Source organism: Erithacus rubecula (genome assembly GCF_903797595.1).
Source record: "Erithacus rubecula genome assembly, chromosome: 5".
Taxonomy (NCBI): Eukaryota; Metazoa; Chordata; class Aves; order Passeriformes; family Muscicapidae; genus Erithacus; species Erithacus rubecula.
In genome coordinates this window covers 45914212-45937813 of record NC_136687.1, presented here as the reverse complement: position 1 = coordinate 45937813, position 23602 = coordinate 45914212, and the positions used below count along the sequence as shown (strand labels likewise).

General features: G+C 37.8%; 1 protein-coding gene across 1 annotated transcript in view; it reads right to left on the bottom strand.

Annotated features, from left to right (window-relative positions):
* Positions 1-8764: 8764 nt before the first annotated feature.
* PAPSS1 (3'-phosphoadenosine 5'-phosphosulfate synthase 1) overlaps positions 8765-23602 on the bottom strand; it is a 37908-nt gene continuing 23070 nt past the window's right edge. Inside the window, exons 8-12 of the mRNA XM_079306761.1 lie at positions 23384-23589; positions 21436-21571; positions 19817-20085; positions 17787-18016; positions 8765-9785 (exon numbers count right to left, since the gene is read on the bottom strand). Coding sequence (XP_079162887.1) covers positions 9647-9785; positions 17787-18016; positions 19817-20085; positions 21436-21571; positions 23384-23589 — 980 coding nt within the window. The 3' untranslated portion in view covers positions 8765-9646. The remainder of the gene's footprint in view (positions 9786-17786; positions 18017-19816; positions 20086-21435; positions 21572-23383; positions 23590-23602) is intronic.

Genomic DNA, 23602 nt, shown 5'->3' with positions numbered 1-23602 from the left:
ATTCAGAGCTTCTCACTGTCTTCAGTTCAACTGCTTCCATGTCATTTGACCTTGTACTGTGTCTCCTCATTTTTGAGGAAAAACAATTCTGATTGTTGTACCAACAAAAGGAATATAACATGACAAGAATAAAAAACTACAAATAAATGCAGTGTTCTCCTTCCAGATCTGGCACAGTTCTTTCAGCAGGCTTCACCTGTGCCTTGCACTTGGTGCTCCATAGATAGAATCTTTTATAACTAGAGCTAGAAATGATGGAATTAGAGCAGTCACAAGCATTGTAACTGTCTTTAGCATGTGGCCACATCAAAATTGTAGCTTCTGCCAAACACAGAAATATCCAGGATATCTGGAGCTAAAGCTGTTACAACCTTCACAGCCCTTGTGAAGAAGGTGTACTGGGTTTGTTTGGGAGGGAAATACCATTCTTTACAATAGCTCCTATGACACTGTATTTTGTATTTGTAATTTAAACAGCATTGGTAGCACACCAGTATTTGAGCTATTGCTGGATGTTGTGTGTATTCACTGTTTCTCAGTAAGTAGGTTGTTGACAGGAAGCTGTGACATAAAAAGCAGCAGCAGAAGCAGAGAGAGATGGTGAATTAGGACATTTTGGCTTATACTACAGTATCTTGTTTTCAGCTCCACATATATGACGAGGCAGAGGGGGAAACCACATGCCCAAAACCACAGACCACAAAAACATGCTCCATAAATAATATAAATAGCAAAGCTCACTGAAAAGCATGCTCAGGAAACCCAAAAATTCTGGCTGTGAGAGAGACTCGGCAACTGCCACAGCTAGGAAGCAGCTGAGCCCAAAGCAAACCAGCTCCTGGTGTCCTACAATGGTAGCTAGAGTCTAGATAAACCCAAACTATGAAAGGTCAAGCCATCAGGTCCAAGACCAATAATCTCAAAGCAGCTGAGATTAAGGCACAAGCACATGGCAGACAATGCTTTCTTTTCTAAAGAGATTTCTTTTTACACAGACAAAGCTCAACATTTTGTGTGGACAAGACTGTTCTAGATGAACATTCTACCAAACAGTGGTATTTGCTTTGGGTCCAAAACCAGTAGGCAATGCATAAGATATCCAGTCCCAGAGTTCAGGGTCTCAGCTCCTCTTCACAAGCATGCTAACCCCTCAAATACTGCCTACTCAATTTATAATATTTTTTCCTTAATTCTTGTTTCTTTGAGTGTATCTGTACTCTGCAATTTTACATAGACAAAATTAATGAAAACTCACTAACAATTCTTGTAGAGCAATGGCTTAAAACTTGTCAGCTGCACTTCCCAGAAAGGCTCACAGACTACTATTAGAAGATGACAGGCTGACTAATGTTTACTAAAACAAACAAAAACCCCCAAACACACAAAAACCCTCTGCATATCTGTAATAGTCAGCAAACAAAACAAACACAAAAAGACAAGACTGTATGCTCCTTTTATATTGGCGCTGACCAACATGAGAAACTCCATTGTCAGAGAACACTCTCCAGTTCTTCCTCTCACTTTGCACAGCTAACTGATGGAACTGCAAACTGCATGAGTTCCCTTCTAAACTGTGATGCTGCCCTTGGAACAACTGAGCCGGGAAAGTTTTCATCCTGAAACAATGAAGGTATCTCATGAGAAAAGGAAGAAAAGGATTCAAGACGAGATTGTACGCTGTTACAATATTGTGTGAACGTACAACATTTTGTTAAAACTGCATGCAGAGATGGAGCAGACATCGAAAATTCCACAGAAATCATGAAATGCATAATAAATTCATATTGCAAAAAATCCTCTTCAGTGCTGGAATTCTTGACATTAGTGGTAGCCTCCCTGGGGAGTATACACAGTCACAAAACTCTGGGTTTTAGTGGGCAGACCTTCTTGAATTTGTACTGATCATTTTGTAAGCTGCATTTTTGTCTTTATTTGGCTTATTAAGATAAGTCGGTTTCTTTGGAAAACCCAATTGTGTCACATTTTTAAAAAATAGTGGCTTACTCCTCTTTCTGTCAAAATAAAAGCTCTATGTAGTCCAACATTTTGTCGCAGACTGAAAGAGAGAAGCTCAGAAGCCTCTCAATACAGTCAGATCCATTTCTCCACAGGCAGACAGATCTTTCTTCAAATTCACACTGATTAACTCTTGAAGACGTGTTTGGTGTTCAAGTCACAAAGTCAACATGGAGAAGAACACACTTCCTTAGCACTAGCTTCAAGGTCCACAGACCCTATGTTGGATAACAATCAAACCAAGAGTGCATAGAGAGGCAGAATTTTCTTTCATTACTTGGTTATGTAGGAAAATCTCAAATGAGGAATTGTTGCTTACAGGTGGAATAAGTCAATTATTTTTATCTAAATGAAAATATAAGTGTGCTTGTTTGAAACTGTCTAGTGCAGGATTGGTCTAGATTGACCAGGATTTTTCAGTTCTTTGCCAATTCTCATTTGCAGATTCTCAAACTGAAGGCAATACAAATTACTGAATAAGAGAGGGAAAACACATTGGTCCCCTATCAAGGGGGGACAATTGCATAAATCACTATTTTATGTTTAGTTTTTCAAGCACACTAAAAATGTGACAGTTTTAGTCAGAACATGGTGCTTTAAATTTGCATTTAACCTTAATTGTGATTATAGAAAAGACACCATATTCTTCCGAATATGAAGTTGTGCTGGTTGCTTTCACCCCACCAGCAGGGAGGCTGGGGGTGCACAAAAAGTTGTGAGTAGACACAGCCAGGACAGCTGACCCCAACTGATCCAAGGAATATGCCATACCATATGGCAGCATGCTCAGCATAAAGAGCTGGGTGGAAGAAAAAGGAAGGAGGTTTACGTTCACAGTAATGGTGTTTTTCTTCCCAAGAATCCATTACACAGGATGGAGTTCTGCTTTCCTAGGGAGGACTGAACACCTGCCTGCCCATAAGAAGCAATGAATGCATTCCTTGTTTCCTTCGCTTGTGTGTGTGGCTTTTGCTTTAGCTATTAAACTGTCTTTATCTCAACACATGAATTTTCTCACTTTTACCCTTCTGATTCTCTCCCCTATCCAGACATGGGGGGAGTGAATGAGCAGCTGTGTGGGGCTTAGTTGCCAGCTGGGGTTAAACCACGTATTACAAGATGTGGGTTTTTATTGCCAGTGCTTGAATAAGGTTATCCTGGAATTCTCTACCACCAAATCACCATCTTTAAAAACACTTTTCTCCAGCCCATAAAGTATTTGTCAAGAAGTCCTCACAACACAAATTAATCCCTGAACCAAAGGCTAATATGAAAAAGGAAAGGGTTAGAGTTGTTTTAACAGTTGATGAAAATTCACTGACCTCTACATGAGATTGACGTTTAGAAGACAAGTTCTTTGTACAGAAGGGAAAATGATTAAACTACAATAAGCAAAATAGCCAAGAATATTTACAAAGAAAAACTTAAAACCTAAATGTACTTTGTAGATCCATTTCGTGTGTCCATGTATTTAAAAATACTCATAGCAAATCAGAAAAACTACGAAGAATCACTGCTATTCTGAGTGTCTCTACCAAGTAAGGAATACACATCCTCTGTTTACAGAAAGAAGTATTTTTCCTTGAAGAAATTAGGAACAAAGGAGTTATAAATAACTCTCTAATGAAGAAGTGTCAATAATACTTAGCATTTTGTACGGCACTTATGATGTTGGCTCTGATGGTATGTTTATTGCTCTGCTGTCACATAGTATGATAGGAAATTTTTGCTCATATAACTACAAACACTGTATCTTTCAGACAGTTTAAATATAAACTAGGATGCAGTAATAACACTAAACTTTTTCCTAGTGGAAAGTTAAACACGAACTAGTCTCATAATTGTCTTCATTGTCTGGAAAAAATTGGATCACATTATTAAAATACTGTTTTTCACAGGTCATAGATGAACTATAAACAAGGCAGAACTCAATAACACATGAACAATCCTGCAAATAACCTTCCATTGACTAATCAACTACAGTTTTCCCTCCTGCAGCAGACAACCCATTTGAACTCAGTCTAAGGGTAAAGGAGTTTCTTCTGCTTCTACTTAAGTTTTTGAGAAAACTGTCTATGAAATCAAACTAATAAAACAAAAGCCTAAATAATTTCGCATTTTCTAAGGAGCACTGTTAAAAACAGAGAAATGTTTCCATACTGAGGAGTAAGTTTGTCCTGAAAAAACTGTCATGTTTTATAATAAATAAAATATATTGGCAATGTTCAGGGAACATTAACACATGGATACTGGTATCTCTCACCTGTCTCATTGCAATTGTTGCAGTAAACTTTACTATCAATCATTATTGATTTAGACCACAACAATTCAGACACAAGTCATCTGGTTAGAAAGCCAGGAAATCTGCAGGTGCTCAGCAAAATATGAAAACTCCTAACTTGGACTCCTTAGAAAGGAGTTTTTTTAACATGCACCATAACTGCTGTTATGAGATGAAAATAAATGGATACGGCCAAAATATTTGTATTCTTCTCATATGATGAAATTTAGAGTGATGAATACAGGACTCCACAGAAAAAACCAGCTTTGCTTGCAGAGGATAAAAGAAGGATTTGGGCAATATTTCCAACCTACTAAAGTTTATACTGAAACTTTTATTTTTTCCTCATTTTACACATAGACAGGTATCACTCTTCAAAGCATTGTGTAGATGGATTTTAACATGATGGTCGAGTGACTACTATTATATTGGATCCAAGGCTACTTGAGTTTTATGGCATATAAAATCTCTGTACTCTGTTTAAAGTTGGAGCCACTAACAGACTAAGAATTCCAGATGTGACTTTAAAGCTGTGTTTTCTAGCTTTCAGTGTAGTTGCCTTTCCCCCTCAACTTCAAAATTATATCAACATGAGGTTTCTAGGGCAAACAGTTCTGGAAATACTGAATGCGTGATTCTGGCTCATGAGCATATATAACCTCCATAGAGAAGAAAAAAGTGATTTTAATAAAGACTAAATAATGAAAAGGGATACAGGTTAAAAAAATTTAATTCCACAAGAACAGACACAGAGCTTGCAGGAGAAATAAAAAATCCTCTTCAATGGACACTTCAAAACCCTAGTAGAAATCCAGCTATATGCATAATCAAAAAGCTTTTTGTGAATGAAAAAGCTAATTTAAAAGAGCCACTGTTATTCCAGCCCTCAGGCTTTCTTCAAGGTAAAAACAACATAAATGAGCAGTAACCTCTGCACAGGCACTCTTTAAATCACGTTTACCTTGTTTGGCTGCTGTCAAGGAACTCTGATAGGCTTTAAATTTCCCCTTAACCATCTAGCTTCTCAGCTCCATTGGTAAAAAAACAAGCATGAAAAAAAAAATGGAATCAGAGTCACTCTTCTCCTTAATAGCATTTAAATGAAGAATTTTGGTAAGCAACTTGCAAAGACCCATTCAAAAAGACAAATAAAACTTATTATGAGCTATGGGTTGCTTTCATTGCAGTGTTTAATTTGGCCACCTCACTCCAGGCTGAAGTCCCTGGCTTTTTCTGGGTGATGGTGAAGGGTAGAGGTTTGGGTAGAATATCACCTCTACACATTTCTTACAAACATTGTAACACCACAGTAGGTCTCAATCCTATAGACACATATGCAAAGTTAGATGAAGACCCAGTTTCCATCTTCTTTTTTTCCAGTCAATTCTCCCATATTAAGTCAAGGATTGGTTTTACCTTTCCCTGTCTTTGGAGATGGTGCCATAGATGAAGTAACAGATCTTTTGACTCACAGGGAAGCAGAGATGAGAAGTTTTTTTCCATGCTCCTACAATCCCTAGCATGATAACTTTAAGGTTCATGACTAGAGATAAAAGGAATGCTGAAAGTCACACACACACACACATATATATTTATTAAAGCTGTCTACATTTACAGGGAAAGGGTGTAATATGCTGGCTAGTACCTTTAAACTGATGGGAAGGGAAAATAATCTGGACTACACTGTTAATATTTGTTTAGGATGATCAAAGCAACTTTTGCTCTTCTTCTAGCGTGGAAAGACAATAAGTTTAATGCTTTGAATGACCCACTCATCAAATTTTTTTAAATTAAGAAAATATGAAATGCAAGAGAGGTTCAAATTCAGGCAAATTACAGTATTGGCTACACAGGTTGTGTCAGCCCTATTTCCACAACCACTATGCCAGGACAGCCTCCCATTTCCTTCCCCTCTTGATTTTTAATGCATTATTCCAGATGTAGAAGCTTGATTAGCTCCAAACTGCATCTGAAAGATATCTGGGACCTAGTGTACATTCTCCATTTTGCATCTCTGATGCACTACTGAGCTGCTAGTGCTCAGATTCCCTACTTTAACAAAAAAATCAGAGAGGTCAGCATCCTCAACATTTATCTATTATTCTTCTATCACAGCCTGTAGATCCTAAAGTGAAAAGCAACCATGAATATCCATGTTAGTCAAAAAGAAGGCATGAAAGAACTGACAAAGGAAAAAAAATTAATTCTTCCAAGTTTCCATTTTCTTAAGTTGCTCATGGGTACTGCAGAAATTACTTCACCTAGGAGATGCAGCAATTTTGTACAATTTATTCAACCCTAAGAATGAGGGTAATCTCCACCTACTTTGTTCATCTTGTGATTTGAAAAGCTGACTGTGTTTTTATCAGCCATTTATACCAAGAGTGTTACTACGTTCATAGATCACATGCCCGTTACATCAGAATGATCCTCTGGAAGAGAATAATCATCTTGAGACTGCACAAAAAGTACAGAATAATTGCCATGAAATATCCTGTACAACAGTAGCAGGTAAAGAACCATTTAGAAGGTAAGCCAATGTACAGGCAGAAAATAAGAGGAATGGGAACACTTTTGGACATTTCTCATCTTAATGAACAGAGTAAAACTCCTCTTGACCATTAAACAATCTAGAAAGACAACATGCTTGTAAGTTTGATTTTGCTGCTCTTTGTAACCATACACCTGTACAACTGCTTAGATTCATTATTCCTGTACACACCAGTATTTTTCCAGTTTAAAAAACAAAAAAAAAAATGTTGTTTTAGAAAATTAAGATAGGTCCTGGTTACATTGATCAAACGTAATCCTAAGGATAGGTGCTATCCTCATATGAGATCACACAGTGGTCCATGGATCATATTATTTCTTTTGCTTGACATGTCCTGAGGTCACTGCTCTTTGGTACCAGAGCAGCTGTGGGAAGGCACATTTTGGTGCAACAACCTTCACCTCACTGGTCCTGCTGCTGCCTTCTGGAGAACACCCAACTGCTGTCTCAGAGGCACCTCAAATTCCTTAATGAAGCTGAACCTACTGTTAAAAGCATAATGTTAGGACTTGTCAACTGATAATGCTATGCACTGAGAGAAGGCAGGGAAAAGCTAAAGAGACACTGGCAAAAGACTAATTTTTGGTAGGACAGCCCTTTCTACTAAGCATGGCTTCCTTAAATAAGGAAGCTGCAAACAGGAGGCAAGATTGGAACTCCACAGTGAAAACCCATACAGTACAGGTAAATACTGTTGTATAGAGCAAGTCCTACCCACAAATTGATCAGATGCTTCTGTTCCCAATTAGCATTATTCTAGAAGTGCTGTGGCATTAAGTTCACAAAAACCTGCAGCTTCTTTAACACACAGCCCTCCAAAAAATGTTTTGCTGAAGCACTGTAACAACAACATGGGTTACATCTAGAAAACTAAATTTTGTTATCACTCTACTAATTTACTTGAAGGTATTCCTGCTTCTAAATTAACTGCACAGGATGATTCATATTCACGTTCATCACTCACATTTATTTTCCAGGCTTCATATAGCATTTTAAAAACATTAACTTCTGTAGACGTTCACCTGTGTTTGCTATTTTGTCAAAATATTATCGTTCATCACAGCTAGGAAAAGAATCAAACCTGACAGCAAGGAGTCCAAACTGCAACTTCCAACAGCAAATCCCATTTTAGCATCTGACAACTCTAGTTCACCTTCATGGTTAAACTTGACTCCTTCTTCTGGATGTTATACATCCTCTATCTTGATACAATTAAAAAAAAAAAAAAGCCAAGCTTGAAGAAAATCTCTTCAGTGATTCTGAAGAAATAAGCTTGTCTCAAGCAATTGTGGTTTGCTAATAAACAAACCTCGTTTTTCCCAATTCCACGGTATTATCAGAGGAAAGAATTCCCTTAAAATTCACTCTACATCTCTTCAGAGACAGAGAAAGAAAAGAGGAGATTATTCTCAAAGAATTTGTCTTAAATGCTACTGTGAACAAGTAAATAAAGACTGCAAGTAGCATTCATCCCATTCATTACACAGATCCCCTCATCATAACCTTCCTGGCATCCAAAAAATCTAGATGAACAATTCTTCATCCAGTATCAACATTCCAGTTTTTGAGATGGTTCTTCCTATATACAGTTTAACAAGAAAATGTAAGTTTCTGAGGCAAGGATATGAGGTAATTTCTAGCTAAGAGAGTTTATGTTCCACTGAATTACCTGCAAATCCACTGATTACCTTGAAAAGACACCAATAGGTGAGAGCTACTTTATACTTGAAGAAGTATTTTACTTTCTGTTCCTTATGTATCTTCAGGATTTTTGAAGAATCCCAAAAGAACGTGTGCTTTGTCTTTAAAGCAAGCAAAGCTGATTCACAAGAAGAATAGTCTTTGGAGACCTTGAAAAATAGACAGAAAATTAATATCTGAACTAAGCATTTTTACCACAGGAAATGCCAAAGTCCAGGATTTTCTTTATTTTTCTTGAAATAATTAAACATGAAAATAAGTTTGGGCTATCATGCTTTTTAAAAAGTTGTAGTCAGCTGATTGAGTATATCTGGAATCAAAAACCAGCAAGTTACATCAACTGAAAGAAAACATACCCTACCGACACCTATGGCAGCAAGCATATACAAAAACAATATGTGAATTTGTTAACAATTCAAATTGAAAACTAGATATTTTCTTTTATTCATTACTTTGTCATCTTCATAGGTCCACAGCAGAAGACAATCACCGTACAACTTAAACTCAAAAATTAAACAAAGAAAGCAAAATTTTAATTATACCACAAAGAAATATTATGCTTTTTGATTACATATAGTCAGAAATAAATTTTAAGTGCTTCTGGAGATGATAATGATGAGATAAAGATTAAGACACTTTTACAGGTATTTTGAAACATCCTTTGCTTTTTTGATTTATAGATAATCTATCCATAGTTAAGGGATTAACTGTTACATTTTCTCCTACAAACTACTAAAACCAGACACTATCCAGCACCTTAAATAACATATGAAAAAGCTGCATCTATTTAACAGCTGCAGAACTCAGGAGAGAGGCAGTAAAATATAAAAAAAAAAAATACGAGAGTTAAAAATCCTACTGCAAGAATATTAACTGTAATAAAAGAGAAGACAATAAAACCAGCAGCTAGTTAGGTGCCAGGACATAATAGAACCCATAAGGGCAGGCAAAGAATGATGCTAAGTTAGGAAGAAAGAGTCTGTTTTCAGAGAACTTCCTGACAGACACCACAACAAAGCAACATGAATGGTGACTGTGTGGTCCCCTTCTCGTAAATAAAGCAGGCGTCAAAGGTTGATCTGCAGTTAATCAGAGGCCTAAGCCTTCTCCAAGGATTTGTAGTACTCTGTCAGCACAGTCCAAGCCTTCGGAGCCATGAAGCCTTCTGGTGGGTTCTGTCCTTCCCGAGCCAGCTTGCGCATGCGGGTCCCCGATATAAAATCAAAGTCTTCGTGGCTGATGGAGCAGAGCAGGAGAAAACGGGGGGGAAAAAGAACACACTTTAAAAGCAGGCAAAGTTGCTCACATTACTTCTACTTTCTTGATATTTTATAAATTTTTTTCTTGGAAGTATAATGCTGTATAGCAGCTGGCATTTCAAGGCCAGCAATGCCAGTAAATCTCAAGAACACACAATCTCTACAATAGCCAGCTGAGATTTTAGAAGCATGGTGCAACTGAACCCCTCTGGACTGAATTCAGCCTGTGCTGCCATTGAGCCTGGCTTGCTATCTGTGAGGAAACAAACTCCTGCTTAAGGAGAACCATCTACCCAGTGTCTGAGCCCTCTGCCAAGGCAAAGCAGCCATCCTGATTGACACCTTGCCTTGCCAGGGCAGGAGACCAGCCTGAGGAGCTGGTTGAATGTTCCCATGCTGCTTCAAGAAGGTAATTTCAGTGCCACTAGAGAATGTGTAAAAAACAATTGTACAACATCTTAGTGAGGGACTGTTTGGAGAACAGAGAAAGTAAAAGCCTCATAATCTAGAGGCAAGCTTTGCAGCTGTGCCATTTCAAGACATTGAACACACATATATATATTTATGCATATCAGTAATGTGGTATATACAGCTCAAAATAAAGAGAAAAGCAATGGAATAATAAAAATACCTCTTCCTAAAGATGTCTTTTCCCTCAAAAACAAAATTCAGTTAGACAAATGCAAAATTGAACTCAGATCAGGATATTTTACCATTGTTAACATAAAAATCTAAATTATTATTAACTTCTCAGGTATGTGGTCATAAGCAGTAAAAGGTCCACAAATTAAATTACTCCTCACTGAACTGAAAGAGTTAAAGCAAGACAAGAATGCCAAAGTTCTATCAGATGCTCCAAGGGAAAAAATTATGTATTTCTAAATTAAATATGCAATTTTACTTATGCCATTTGCTTAATTTGCAACATGTATGCATTACTCATTCTTTACTTGTCTGTTTGAAATAAAACCCAAGTATTAATCTCAGATGCACATGCCTGAGACAAAACAGGAGCCAAGTGTGCACATCAGAGGGCAGAACTTGGCTCTAAGTGCTGGTCTATGCTCAGTAGGGTATGGAAGTTAGCAAGATGCAGAAAGCATTCCACAGTTCCCTTTCACAACAGCACTAGCCCCATAACTTTTTTATTTGGACTATATACATTTACACACCAGCACTGTCATACATGCTCTTTTCTTGTTGCTCTAAATTTGGGACTGTGGGTTCCTGAATTGTAACAAGGCAAAAAAAAAAAAAAAGCAAAAACAAAAAACAACAGAAAAACCAACCTACTATGCTTTAGTCCTGCAAAACATAAATTACATAAAAATGAAAATTTAAACCTGATGTAGCTCCATGGGAGAAAAAGTTGGCACTGCTATTTATATCTGAAAATTTTATTCCTTAGCAGAGAGATGTCTGCTGCCCACTAACACTGCCTGAACATAACTTGAGTTCTTTGCAAAGAACTATTTATATAAAATATATGTGGGGAAGGGATAAATCTGCTTAATTCTGTCAAAAAATATCAAGTCTTCAGATGATTAGGAAGAGTAAAGCAAGTACTATGAAGCTTCTCCATGTCTGTTTTTTCCACACAAGAAGGTGGAGCATTAAAAAAAAAAGATATGTGCTTTATTCTCCCTTGTTTCTTCAGTTTTCAGAAAAGCATTCAACTTTGTCCCATACCCTAGAAGTGAAATAATGTTACTAAAGAAGTCAGAAGCTTCAATAACACATACAACTCCTTTAGCTGCTTCTTATCCCTAGCTGCACAAAAAACAGGTAAGAAGCAGACGTACCAGAGAGAAACACGAAACTAAGGAGATCTACAGAAATTATTTAAAAATGAAAGAAGAACAACTGAGTGAGCATCATGTCAGAAACATAGTACATTCACCATCTCATAATATTTGTAGAAATGTTTGCAAAATACTATTAAAAATTACAGAAGTGCTAATAATGTCCTCTCATTATCCTGAAGGTCTATTTTGAAAGGGTTTTTCTTTATTAAAAAAAATTTACTTGAATTAGTAATTGCTAAAGTGACTCAAATGGAGTCTTGGCAATATATACACAACAACACAGTATTTTTTGCCTCTTTAAAAATCACTGTATTTGCAAATTTCAATCAAATTTCAGAAACTGAGATTCCTGCTACGGAGGAAAACCTTATCAGTACTGTGACCACTGTAGTGATGTGACCCACAAGCATTTTGAAATAAAGCATGTAAGTAATTTGCTTCAGTAGTAGGAGATAGTAAAAGGAGTAATTTCATTCAGACTGAATTCTGAGGGCATTAAGAGTTGCTCCACACAAGGTGGATTTGAGTGGAACATGAGAGGTGAAACATTTGACCATTAAAGATGCTATAAAATTTAAATGCCAAAGCCATTCAAATTCCATTCCTGTCAGATTTGAAATGACCCTCTGTGAAACTTAATACAAGGCTTTTCTGTGTATGGCATTTAAGTGCCTTTGAAAAATTTTTCTCAGTAGCTGCTGCAATCAGCCTACTTTCAGCCACACTGGATGCTAGTAAATACTTGTAACATTGATTTGACCTTTTACTGCAATTGAGTTTGACTGGTACTCACACAATACTTTGTGCCACTACAATTAAAAGCATTCCCAAAAAAGAAAGAGAAAAAGAAGGCAGAAATAAAGCCATAACAAGAATTTGTCAAGAGAAAACCAGTCCAGAAACATTTCACTTTGAGGTCTGGTATTTGCTCTGTGGCACAACATCCTAGAACTCTACTACGTTCACAGTATGGAAAAAACCATACCCACACACACTGTAGAATTGTCTTACTTATGGAAGACAGGCATTTCAGAGACCTTACAGTTCCTGTGACAAAACAAGGACATCATTAGTTTGCAAATAGGAAGCAACTGCCACAGGCCTACAGGAAACCTCCTGTGCTGTACCTCTGAGGAGTCAATACACTGCATTAATACAGTAACTAAAGACAATCTTTTTATTTCTACATATTACATAGTAGATTTCTCATCTGGGAGCACTAAAGACCAGCCATAATCTTGGGGACCCTGACCTCCTCTTAGGTATTTAATACTGTACAAATGATCTTTTAGGAATTCCCATTCTCTGTGGAGGGCAGTGTCTTAAGGTCTTAAAGAATTACTCTTAAATACAAGATTCATGATAAAAGTAAAGACCATTCATTCATAGTTTTGTCTTTTTTTTTTTTTTTTTTGGCAAATGGAACAATAGGGAAATAAAACAATAACAAGAATTATTCACTCTGGTCTGTCTTCAAAACAACTGTGATGTTCTACTCAGCTAGTAGACTTCAGACTAATTTCTAAAACACTTAACAGCCTCCTTATCTGGGATCCAATTCTAACCTTAAATTCTTTTTAGAAGATTTCTCTGAATTTAAACTTGCCTTTTCAGCATCAAGTCATGACTTACACTGTAACTCCTACAGGAACTCTACATTATGCCTTGGGAATGAATGTCCCATGATGCTGAATAAACCAGCTACTGCCAGCTAGGTTCAAATCCCAACAAGCCAGGAAAAAAAGTGTTTGTGAAATTAGAACACAATATTGTGATTAATATTAACATATGCAAAGTAAATCCTTCCCTAATTCCTTTCTGGCTGGCAGGAGGATTTAAGTCTCCTGGCCTGATGTAGTGTTTCAGTGTATCCTACATTATGTACTAATGAAAAACCATATTTCACATAACTAAACTAAGAACAATCAAGTGTATTTATCTCAGCCTGTTACTATCATTTAAAAAAGCAAATTTGAGAACAGCATGTCTTTAGCTGAAGCAGCTCTCCTATTAGTATGATTTGATAGTAGTAAAGGAGTAATGGTAACCATATTAAAGGTCCTGGGGAAAAAAAACAAAAATATATAATAAAATTCATCTTCTTCACAGATACCCATGCTTCATTCACATTTTACAGACAACATGAACAATCTGCTCCAGTTACCTTTCTTATGGGCTTCTTTTAGCCAAAATATTCTCTTTGGTTTTCTTTTAGGAAATTTAATTCCAGACACAGCTGTGGCTTCTTTAATTGCCAGACTAATTTCCTTTCTTAATTGAGCTTTTTCTTAGCAGCAGTCTGTGGCTGCATTTTATAGGATTGATCTTCCATAAAGAACTGGGAATCTCTGCTCACAAAACCAGCTTCTATTATTAAGCCACCAATCCCAAATTACACTTGTCTGTGGTAACTTTTTGTAAGGCCTTTTTGGGTGAAGAAACACACTAATTGATTTTCTGAAGGAATTTCAGCATTGGGCAAACTTTTTTGGGGAGGAGGAGGGTTTCTTGGTTCTCTGGTTGTTTTCATTACATTTCAAACTTTTCCAAACACATTTGGATATATTCAATTATAAATCAAAAATTCCATGAAATCTAAAAGTGTAAAACTTTGATAAGGACTGTAACAATATTCATGCTAGCTTTTATATGCATTAATTCAGAATTCTATGCAAGTGGAAACACTCAAGCTCCCCACACAGAAACTTATATTAGGCTTTCTATCCAACTTGAGCAACATTAAAAAAGGTAGTTTTATTTCTATTAACCTCATTTAGACCAAAGGGGGGAAAAATGAAATTAGCTCTACCTGTGCTGCTATACATTACTTCAAATGCATTCCTCAAATCACTGTCCTAGATTGAAGTTTCAGACAAATTGTTTTTCAAAAATGTTTCAGGAGTTCAGTTTGATGAACTAGTTTTAAGATGTCCAAGAAACAGATTAAAAATTGTGCTGGCTTCATGAGGTAAAACACAAATTTAATTTCAAGTCATTGGTTGTTCATATGTCTTAATATTCTAAAGGGCAACTTTATTTAAACAATTTGTGCATCATGCTGCAACTACAGTTGCTATGCAGCTGTTATAAAGGCTGTCACATCTTTCCTTACCCCCTTTCCTCACAGACAATGCTGCTATCCTGAATGCCACCAGGATATTTCTGCCTTTTATTACTAACAGGGACCAAGTGACTTCAGCTCCCACACAGCACCACAGCACCTCAGCACTGTTATCCAGCAGCACGAGGTCCCAAGCACACCAAGTCAACAGTTTCCAGACTGATCCCAGGCAGGTACTGAGTCCACTGGAACTCCAAGGGCAGCACATGTTCTGCAGGATACTTACAGAAGTGAGAAACAAACTGAACTTTATACAAACTCCACAAAGTGTGCTTGTGTGGACACCTTAGGGAGCAGAAGACCTTAAGCACAACAACCTCTCGGAATCACAGGCAGCACACCAGAGAAGTGAGGGCCTTTGGTACTCATTTGTTGGCAGGGCCAGTGTAGGCTTTTTGGTGCTTTCCAGGCTTGCTAGCAAGGTCATGAGCAGCACAGCCAGTTTTCATACAGTTGCTCAGCACCTTACTGTAGGCAGCTGACCAGTGGCAAAGCCAGCCCCTGAACACCCACCCCACAGGCACACAAGGAATGCTATTGGCAAGTGTTACACTGTTGTCATAAAAACTGAGCAAAGCAACTCTGACACTGCTAATTCTGCAGCCACAACTTTTCAGACATCCCTCTGGCAGCTGCACTAAGCTTTTGGTAACCTCTTGCCACAAGACAAAGATTCATCTACCACCATGCTCATGTTAGGATTTCCCTCAGAAGCCAAAAGGTATTTCACTAACGGCAACAAAGAGCCCAACTGCAATAACATCTGCATGTCTTTGCTGCCAAGCCAGGAGTGGGTGCAACTCTATCAAATTACAGAGACACTTAAGGTAGCAGATGGTGTCTATTATGGTTCTCACAAGCACCTTCCCAAACAGAAGAGTCCAGGAGGCCTGAAAGAACAAAAGAGATGATCACACTGGGAAAGAATAACTACACCCAGCAGCTAAGACACATGGCCAGCTATAGCTCAGTCCAAAGGAAATCCCCTTGCCATAAGCTTCCACACATTCATTAGTGATGTCAATTCTGGAATTGCCTGGCTGGCTGTCAAGTGTCCAAGCCTCAAAAAACTGACAAGGGTGCAAGAGATACCAAACTACCCTTTTCTAAAGCAAGTCACAGCAATGGTGTTTTTCACCAAGTGACCTCAAGAAACATTTCCACAAACATCACTATTTCACATCCAAGGGTCTTCCACCAGTACTGATCCTCTCATGTTTCCAAGGCAATCCTCTCTTCCCTGCCATCCTCCTTGCAGAGTCAAACACCACATGGTCCAGGAGCCTGCCACATTTTCAGCATTACACAGACTATCTTGAAAGGCAGCCAGCTGCACCCACCCAAGCTCTAACTCTGTCTGGAGCCTACCACAGTGTTCCGTCTGGCAAGCAGGAGCAGCAATGGGAGCCTGCATGTGTCTGCATTGCCATCTAGAGGATTGCTGCCACACTCCAGACCATCTACAAACAGTATGGAAGGACAGGACAAACGGGCTTACATCCTGACAGCACCAGGGCAGAACTGCACACTAGTAGCAGCACAGCCTTTTTTCCATGACAGTTGTAAAAACAGGGAAAAAAGTACCCAAACCAAGGCCTCACAGACACAGTGAAAGGATAAAAGACTGCACATGATGCAGTCTGTGGCAGAAGGCAAAATCTGTTGTTTTGGTTTTTTTAATCATTTGCTATGGCTAATGACAGAGGTATAATTTTACTTGCCTTGATTCAAATCACATCTATCCTGCTGAGAGTATTGATGATCAGGGAATCATTATTCTGAATTTTGGCCTGTAACATTGCTATTGCCTTACTATTCTAATTTATTAAGAATTGACACACCAATAAAACTACTTCACTTTGATCTTTTGGTATTAAAACATGACCAGCAGGCCAGGAAGGTGATTCTTCACCTCTACTCCACTCTTGTGACAGCCCACCTGGGGTACTGCACCCAGACCTGGGGACCTCAACCCAGAAAGTCTGTGGATCTGATGGAGTGAGTCCAGAGGAGGGAAAAAAATCTGATCAGAGAGCTGGAGCACCTCTCCTCTGCAGACAGGCTGGGTGTTAGAGTTGTTTAGTCTGTAAAAGAGCAGGCTCCAGAGAGACCTTATAGCAACTTCATGCACCTAATGGAAGTTCTTGGAGAGGAACTTTTTGCAAGGGCCTGTAGTGATAGGAGAAGGAGGAATGACTTTAAACTGCAAGAATGTAGGTTTAGATTAGATATTAGGAAGAATTTCATTCCTGTGAAGGTGGTGAGGCACTGCACAGGCTGCCCAGAGAAGTCTGCATTTCAGTACCAACTTCAACTGTAGTTAGATGTAAAACAAAAGTACATTTCAATAATCTGAATAAAGAGGATTAAATTAAAATGACAAGTCATCTTCCCAGCATCATTCATTATCACCAGAGCAACACATACATTAAGTTTTGGACATTGCTATGCCACACAAGGGTAAAATAACATTGAAATATGCATACAGAAGGTGAAATGAACTGTTCTGTAATTGGATTTAAAAAAACAAACAACAAAACAGCTGAAAACCCTGTGACACAATATTCATAAGGCATCATTGTGCTTTACAACAGAGAAAATAAATAGCTATTTGTCACCCTATCTTGTCCACTTTCTTCTCCATGCTGCACACTCTCACTTGTGTCTCTTCCCTCCTGTCTGATGCACACCTGACACCTGAGAAGCTTATTTACAAAGACAAAGCAGCAGAAAACTAATTTTACCATTATAATAAATAGTAATATCTTTCTCTGGATTTACCAATCTGAGCCACTATGTCCCAGAGTCAGAGAAACCCCAATACCTGGGGGATCTTCAGTGGCAGCTAAAGTTAGATCAAGTAGTTGCACTGTGAACCAAATCATGCTGAAATCAAGCTCCATTTGTCTAAAAGTCACATTGATCTAAAGCTACATCCAAACACTGCCATATTTGAGCAATATTAATTGAATCAAACTTTTTTCTTTTATTGTGGGTAGGGGTAAGAGACTGCTATTGTTCAAAAGTTTCTCAAAATGAAAATACAACTTACTGATTAGAGTCATAATAATCCATGCACTTCTTTTTTTTGTTATAAGCTGCAACCCTGAAGGGTACTATTTCCAGTGCTCGGAGGCCTGGAGCCATTGTCAGCACTTTGGCACCATGGGTTGGCTCATACAGATCTTTCCCAGTGTCAGGGTGTGGCATCCCTGCTGGATCTCGCCCTACAATGTAGAAGTTGGCTCCTGCAACCATCCGTGATCTGCAGTGCCACTGAACCTACAAGAGAGATAGGAAAAACAGTTAACAGAAGAAATGCTCCAAAACTGCAGCTCTCAAAATGGGCATGCACTCTGTAACTACCATGTTTTCCTTAATCAGATGTGATTTTTACTATGGATCCACAACATAATAAAGAACCAGCTAAGTTTATCACCGTCAAACTTATAGCTAAAACATATTATCCCCTTTTACCTGCACAGTAGGTACCTAGAAAATCACTTCAGCACTATCTACACATTCAGAATGAAAAAACACCCATGTTCAGCATTTTCAACTTGTACATGTGGCAAGGATGTTGTCAAAAGCAGAACTAACACTTTGTCTGCATGAACATTAAAACCCAAAGGACACATAAACTAGGTACACACTGCACATGAATGCTTATAATAGATTTACTTTCCTAAGCAGGTGAATTTATTGCATTTTGATACAGCTTTGCCTTACAGAACTTTTTCTTTTCTTCCAAGGTACTTATCAGGAATGTCAAAAATACAAAAAATTCTAAACTGATATTTATTAAACTTGTCCATTAGGATTTTTACAGACTGGAAGTACACATCCACCCTGTAGGCAATCATATTACTAGCTGCTTGTTCTTCTGTAAAAGCACTTGTGCTGTAGAAACTTTTAAACAATGGCTTTTAAATAACCTATGGAAATTTTTTATATAATCTCTTTTATTACTTGAACAAACATTACTGTCAAGCTGTACTCTGAGGTCACTGGAAATGTCATATAGGTAAGGAGAAATGTTTTATTCTGTTCAGAATAAGAAATGTGGATTTTGTTCCTCCTCACACATACAAGAATGAGATAGAGGATTTCTGTTAATTCTCACAAAACACCTATGGAGAACAGCAGAAGATTTCCCACATCAACTCACTCATATGCCTCAGCTAGATCTGGACTACAGTTTTTTTTCCTCTGGACTGAAAAGCAGTGAAAGCTCTGTTTGACCAGTCAACTGGCCAGCAGAAAATAAGTGGCATCTGCCTAATTTAACTTCACTAGCAAGATCTCCTATCTATCAAAAAAGCTACCCTAGAGTCAACCTTGGAGCCTGGTCAGAACTCTTGAACTTCCTGTGATTCAGGGTGGAGGCGAACAAGGAGGGGAAAAAAAGGTGGAAAAAAAAAAAAAAAAGGAATGAGATGGAGAACCAATATCCCCTCAAGGAACTGTCCTCAACTGAGAACATTTATTTTTTCTGCTGCCTCCCAAAAACCTCTAGGGACGCCAACCCAAGACCTGGCTCCTAAATAAAGTGCTGCCAAATAATTATTGCATACAAAAGCATTGAAACAATTCTCTCTGAATTAAGTTTGCCGAAAAATAAACAGACTGCTTTTTTTTTAATATGTGAATACTCCTCCACAAAACTTAAGTATTTCAACATTCAGGACAATCACTTGGTATGTTAACTTGGTATGTTATTAGATCTGTTAACAGATCTTATAGTTCCTCCTGAAAAAACTGTAAAAAAAAGGAGGAAGGATTAAATTATTATCATATCCTTGGAATTGCAAAGAAAGGAACCTATACTATAAACACAATATTTTCTGCTACCATTTCCAGCAAAATCCTCCAATATAGAAGTTTCCTCAGAAGAGAATGTTTTGGTTGGTGACAGACTTGATAATCTGCTTTCCCAAGGAAAATTAGGCTACCATCTCCCTCCATTACAACAACACAATCCACAAACACCAGATGCACACATCTGATCTGAAGATCAGCACAAAATATTTTAGTGCCCTATCAAAAGGGTTTTGTTTTACTTCCAACTCTTGATGTATTTACCTCAGTTGGTCCTGCATACATCATGGGAGAAGGGAATATAGCTACCACTGTTGTTTCTGGATTCAGCACTCCCTCCTCCAGTACTGCAGCATGCTGCTTCATGCGCCACATAAGAGGAACATCATCCTCCTTTGTCCAGCCTCCAAGGGGGTGCAAGAGCAGAACTGGGCGCCGGTAGCCACGCTCCAGAAGCTGCTTATGGGTATCCTGCATTAAAAGAGCGTGCCCGTTGTGCACTGGGTTGCGTAACTGGAATGCAAAGACAGCATCTGTGCAGTAAATTAAAAAAAAAAAAAAAAAAAAAGACAAGATACAAGGAAAGCAAGTTATTTTACCAGTTGTACAGCCACAAAAAAATCTTCAGTACATGGTTGCCTTTGAGTTCCATTAAACAAGTATAACAGCAGTGCTCACAGGTCGTTAAAGAATTTTCAATTATTACAGAATCACTATTCTTCATAAGCAAAACTAATAAAAAGCAAACATACAAAGAAAAAAATCAGCTCCCTTAACTTCTGAATTTTCTGCAGAATTACTCTGATTTCTCCAAGAGCTATAATCTTCTATTTGGATTTTTCACTTGCATAAGGGTATTGTCTTCTAAGAAGAAATCAAACTATGCTACCTATCTTAAAGGCTAAATATATCATCAAGAGAACAAATGGAACTGTTTGGAACAAAGCTAATAAAATGTTCCTTACTAAGTTTCCTTCACCTTAGTTTAGTAGATTTTAAGTGCAGTAAGAAGAAAGCAAGAGTACCTGCTATTCCAGAGTATTACAAACCCTCCAATGAAAAACCCTGCCACAACCAGGGTTTCTCTCTCTTGCAAATACAGATGAACTAAAGTACCCCACAAGACAGCAAAATCACTCTAAGAGGTTTTCCAGTATGGAACCAATGAAACCTACAGAGCAGGGTTTTTTTCAGATTTCAAATGTGTGTTTGTTTTAGGGGTTAGGCAAAGACTGATATCCCAGACCTACAACTCCTGGACATGCTGACCACATAGAACAACATCAGGAGCTCAGGACCAGTTGTGCTTTGCATTTTTCATGTTAATATCTCTCCACTCATTTACAAGTGCAGCTGCCTGCCAGTCACTGCCACAGTGAAAGCAGCATGTTAATTCTCTGCTTTATGATATTCCTCAGCCTCTTACTTATCTGCCTAACACAACTACTTTGGTGAAAAAAACTGTTTTAATTCTTATGCAGAAAAGTAACTTGGCACCAGCCTACCTTGTTCCCCAGAAGCAGCATGGAACAGACTTAAAAATAGCAGAGCATGAAAGCTCAGCATTCAACCATAGCTCTATAGTTTTGGCCAAACATGATTTTTAAATTACACCTTACCACATTTTAACATTATCTTTTCTTGCACTACTTACATGTGCATGGAAAGATAAAGTTCAGAACCTCAGGCACTACCAGCTTCTGTTATGTATTGAGGCAATGCAATGCCTGAGATCATAAAAATTATCACTATTAAAAGCAAAGAATGTCACCTACCAGAGCATTCAAAATTTTCATCCTTGAAACAATGCCCCCCTCAGTGGTGGAAGTAGACATTTGGGTAAGTCTATGCAGGTATAAAGAAAGCAAGGAAAACTTCCTCACCAGCATTCATTTCCTTGAATTTCTGCCTTAGCTCAGCTGGAGTGAGACGGTACTGATCAAGTCCATCATTCCAATAAATACGATCAAGGACCTGCAGATCTCCACCCACAAGCCAGTTCCCTTGCTCCATAACCATCTAGGAAAAGAAAGAAAAGTCCATGTCAGGATTAGTTACCAGCTTCTCCTGAGTATCTAAAGCATTGCAGTGGGAACACATCTTTACCAAAGAATGCATCTCAGGTTAATTTTATTTGACAGTCATAAGTCAAGCATCAGTATTTAAAAAATGAAAAAATCTCACTGGAGCATAATCCAGTCATGTTATACCATGATGCAGGAGAGATGCACAAATCTTCAGAAGGCATATACCTTTCTTTCAGAAATGCAAAAAAAATACAGATATGCAAAAATACAGAAATGCAGATAGCCAATATTCTTAATCAACACTGCATGACAAAGATAGTGACTGAAAAGCCTTGTCTATTACAATTTATTAGTATGCATTAGCATGCATTTTTATTAGTACATATTTTAAAATTTAATAAATTTAAATTTAATTTTATGGCAAGCTGCTTAACAACAATAACAGCCATAGACATTACTCTGAAATTTTTAATTTCTGATAATGCATTTTCTTTTGAAGATGAAATCAGAAAAATCTTTCAAGATTCATACACGTCTGATAACTTTTTTACCTTATGTAATGTAGAAATGAGAATAAATCTTGATATAACAGAAGATACTACATACTAAACCCTAAAGCCAAGATGCAAAAATTAGGTGTGAATTTTTCAATTTAGTTTTTCTTTGACCTGCTGGAATTAAATGATGCCACAGCATCCATTGCCTTCCTGAAGAAAATGCCAGACTTTGACATCTTACTAAGGTGGAGGGAAGGTATGATAATGATACGAAGATGAGAAAACTGCACTACAGAATCTCTCAGGTACCCAAATATTTCTGAATAATTAAGATGGGCCACCAAATTCATGTGCTCTCATGTTACTACTATACAGTCCAGTAAAGGCATAAGAATGTAAGTTCCTCATCTTCTACATAAGAAGTCATTAAAATTTTGTCTGCATGAGATTTTCTTCGAATTTATCAGATCTATGTAAAGTTTTCAGTTAAAGGATAATCTCATGTTCAACATCACAGATCACATCAAGGGCTTTGGAAATTTTCTATTAGTCATATAGTGACTTCTACAACACTTCAAAGGCTTTCCCTTTTCAAGAACAAGGTAATAATTTGAGGTTTGTTTGATTTCACTTTACCTAATTTTATGTCATACCTGTAAACAAAAATACCTCAGAGACAAACGGGGAAATAAACATATTTTGGCTCTGCAGAGCTAAGATGCAACATTCACAACAGCTTGCATAAGCCAACACAGCATTGTGATGAGTATGTTACAATTAGAACATTCCAGTACCACATACAAATAAGGCCAAGATAATAAAACATAACGAACACAATGGATGGGAAATTACTCCCCAGAGAGTTAAATGATGAACTCTCCAGGAACAGGCCTGTTTGAAAAACATCTAAAGCAGGCAGGTCTCACGTGCACCACATGCAGGCAGAAGAGAAGTTTTCTATCCTTCACGATGCATATATCCACTAATTAAGGAGCTTTGATGATCCATCTGGTGACACAGAGGGATGTGTTTCCTAGGCACACTGGAGGGCAAAGTTCCCTCTTCTGCAGCACAGATTCTACAGTACATTCTAAATTCATTTCATGTGTACATATTGACATTAGATTTTCACACTAAGTACAGACTATTCAACTGCTGCATAGAAAAAAATAACATTTGTTTCTGCTCAAGTATTTTAATTAATTTTCCAATTAGTCTTTTCATCAACGTATATAAATATTCACTTAATTTGCAGCTCCGCCACAGTACAGAAAATAAGACTAAATCTTGCACTTTTAAACACACACCTTGATATAGGGATGCTCCTTGCATGTTGTTCCCCACTGCCTAGCACAGCGTTCTTCTTTCCTGTGCTCATAGAATTCGGGATTACGGAGAATGGCAACGCGGCGACCTTCATACACCAGAGCAATTGCTGTGCACCCATCCAGCCTCTCTTTGTCTTCCTGAGTAGCTGTTAGCACTATAGGCACTGACAGATTAATAACTCCCCCTGCAGAGGGGAA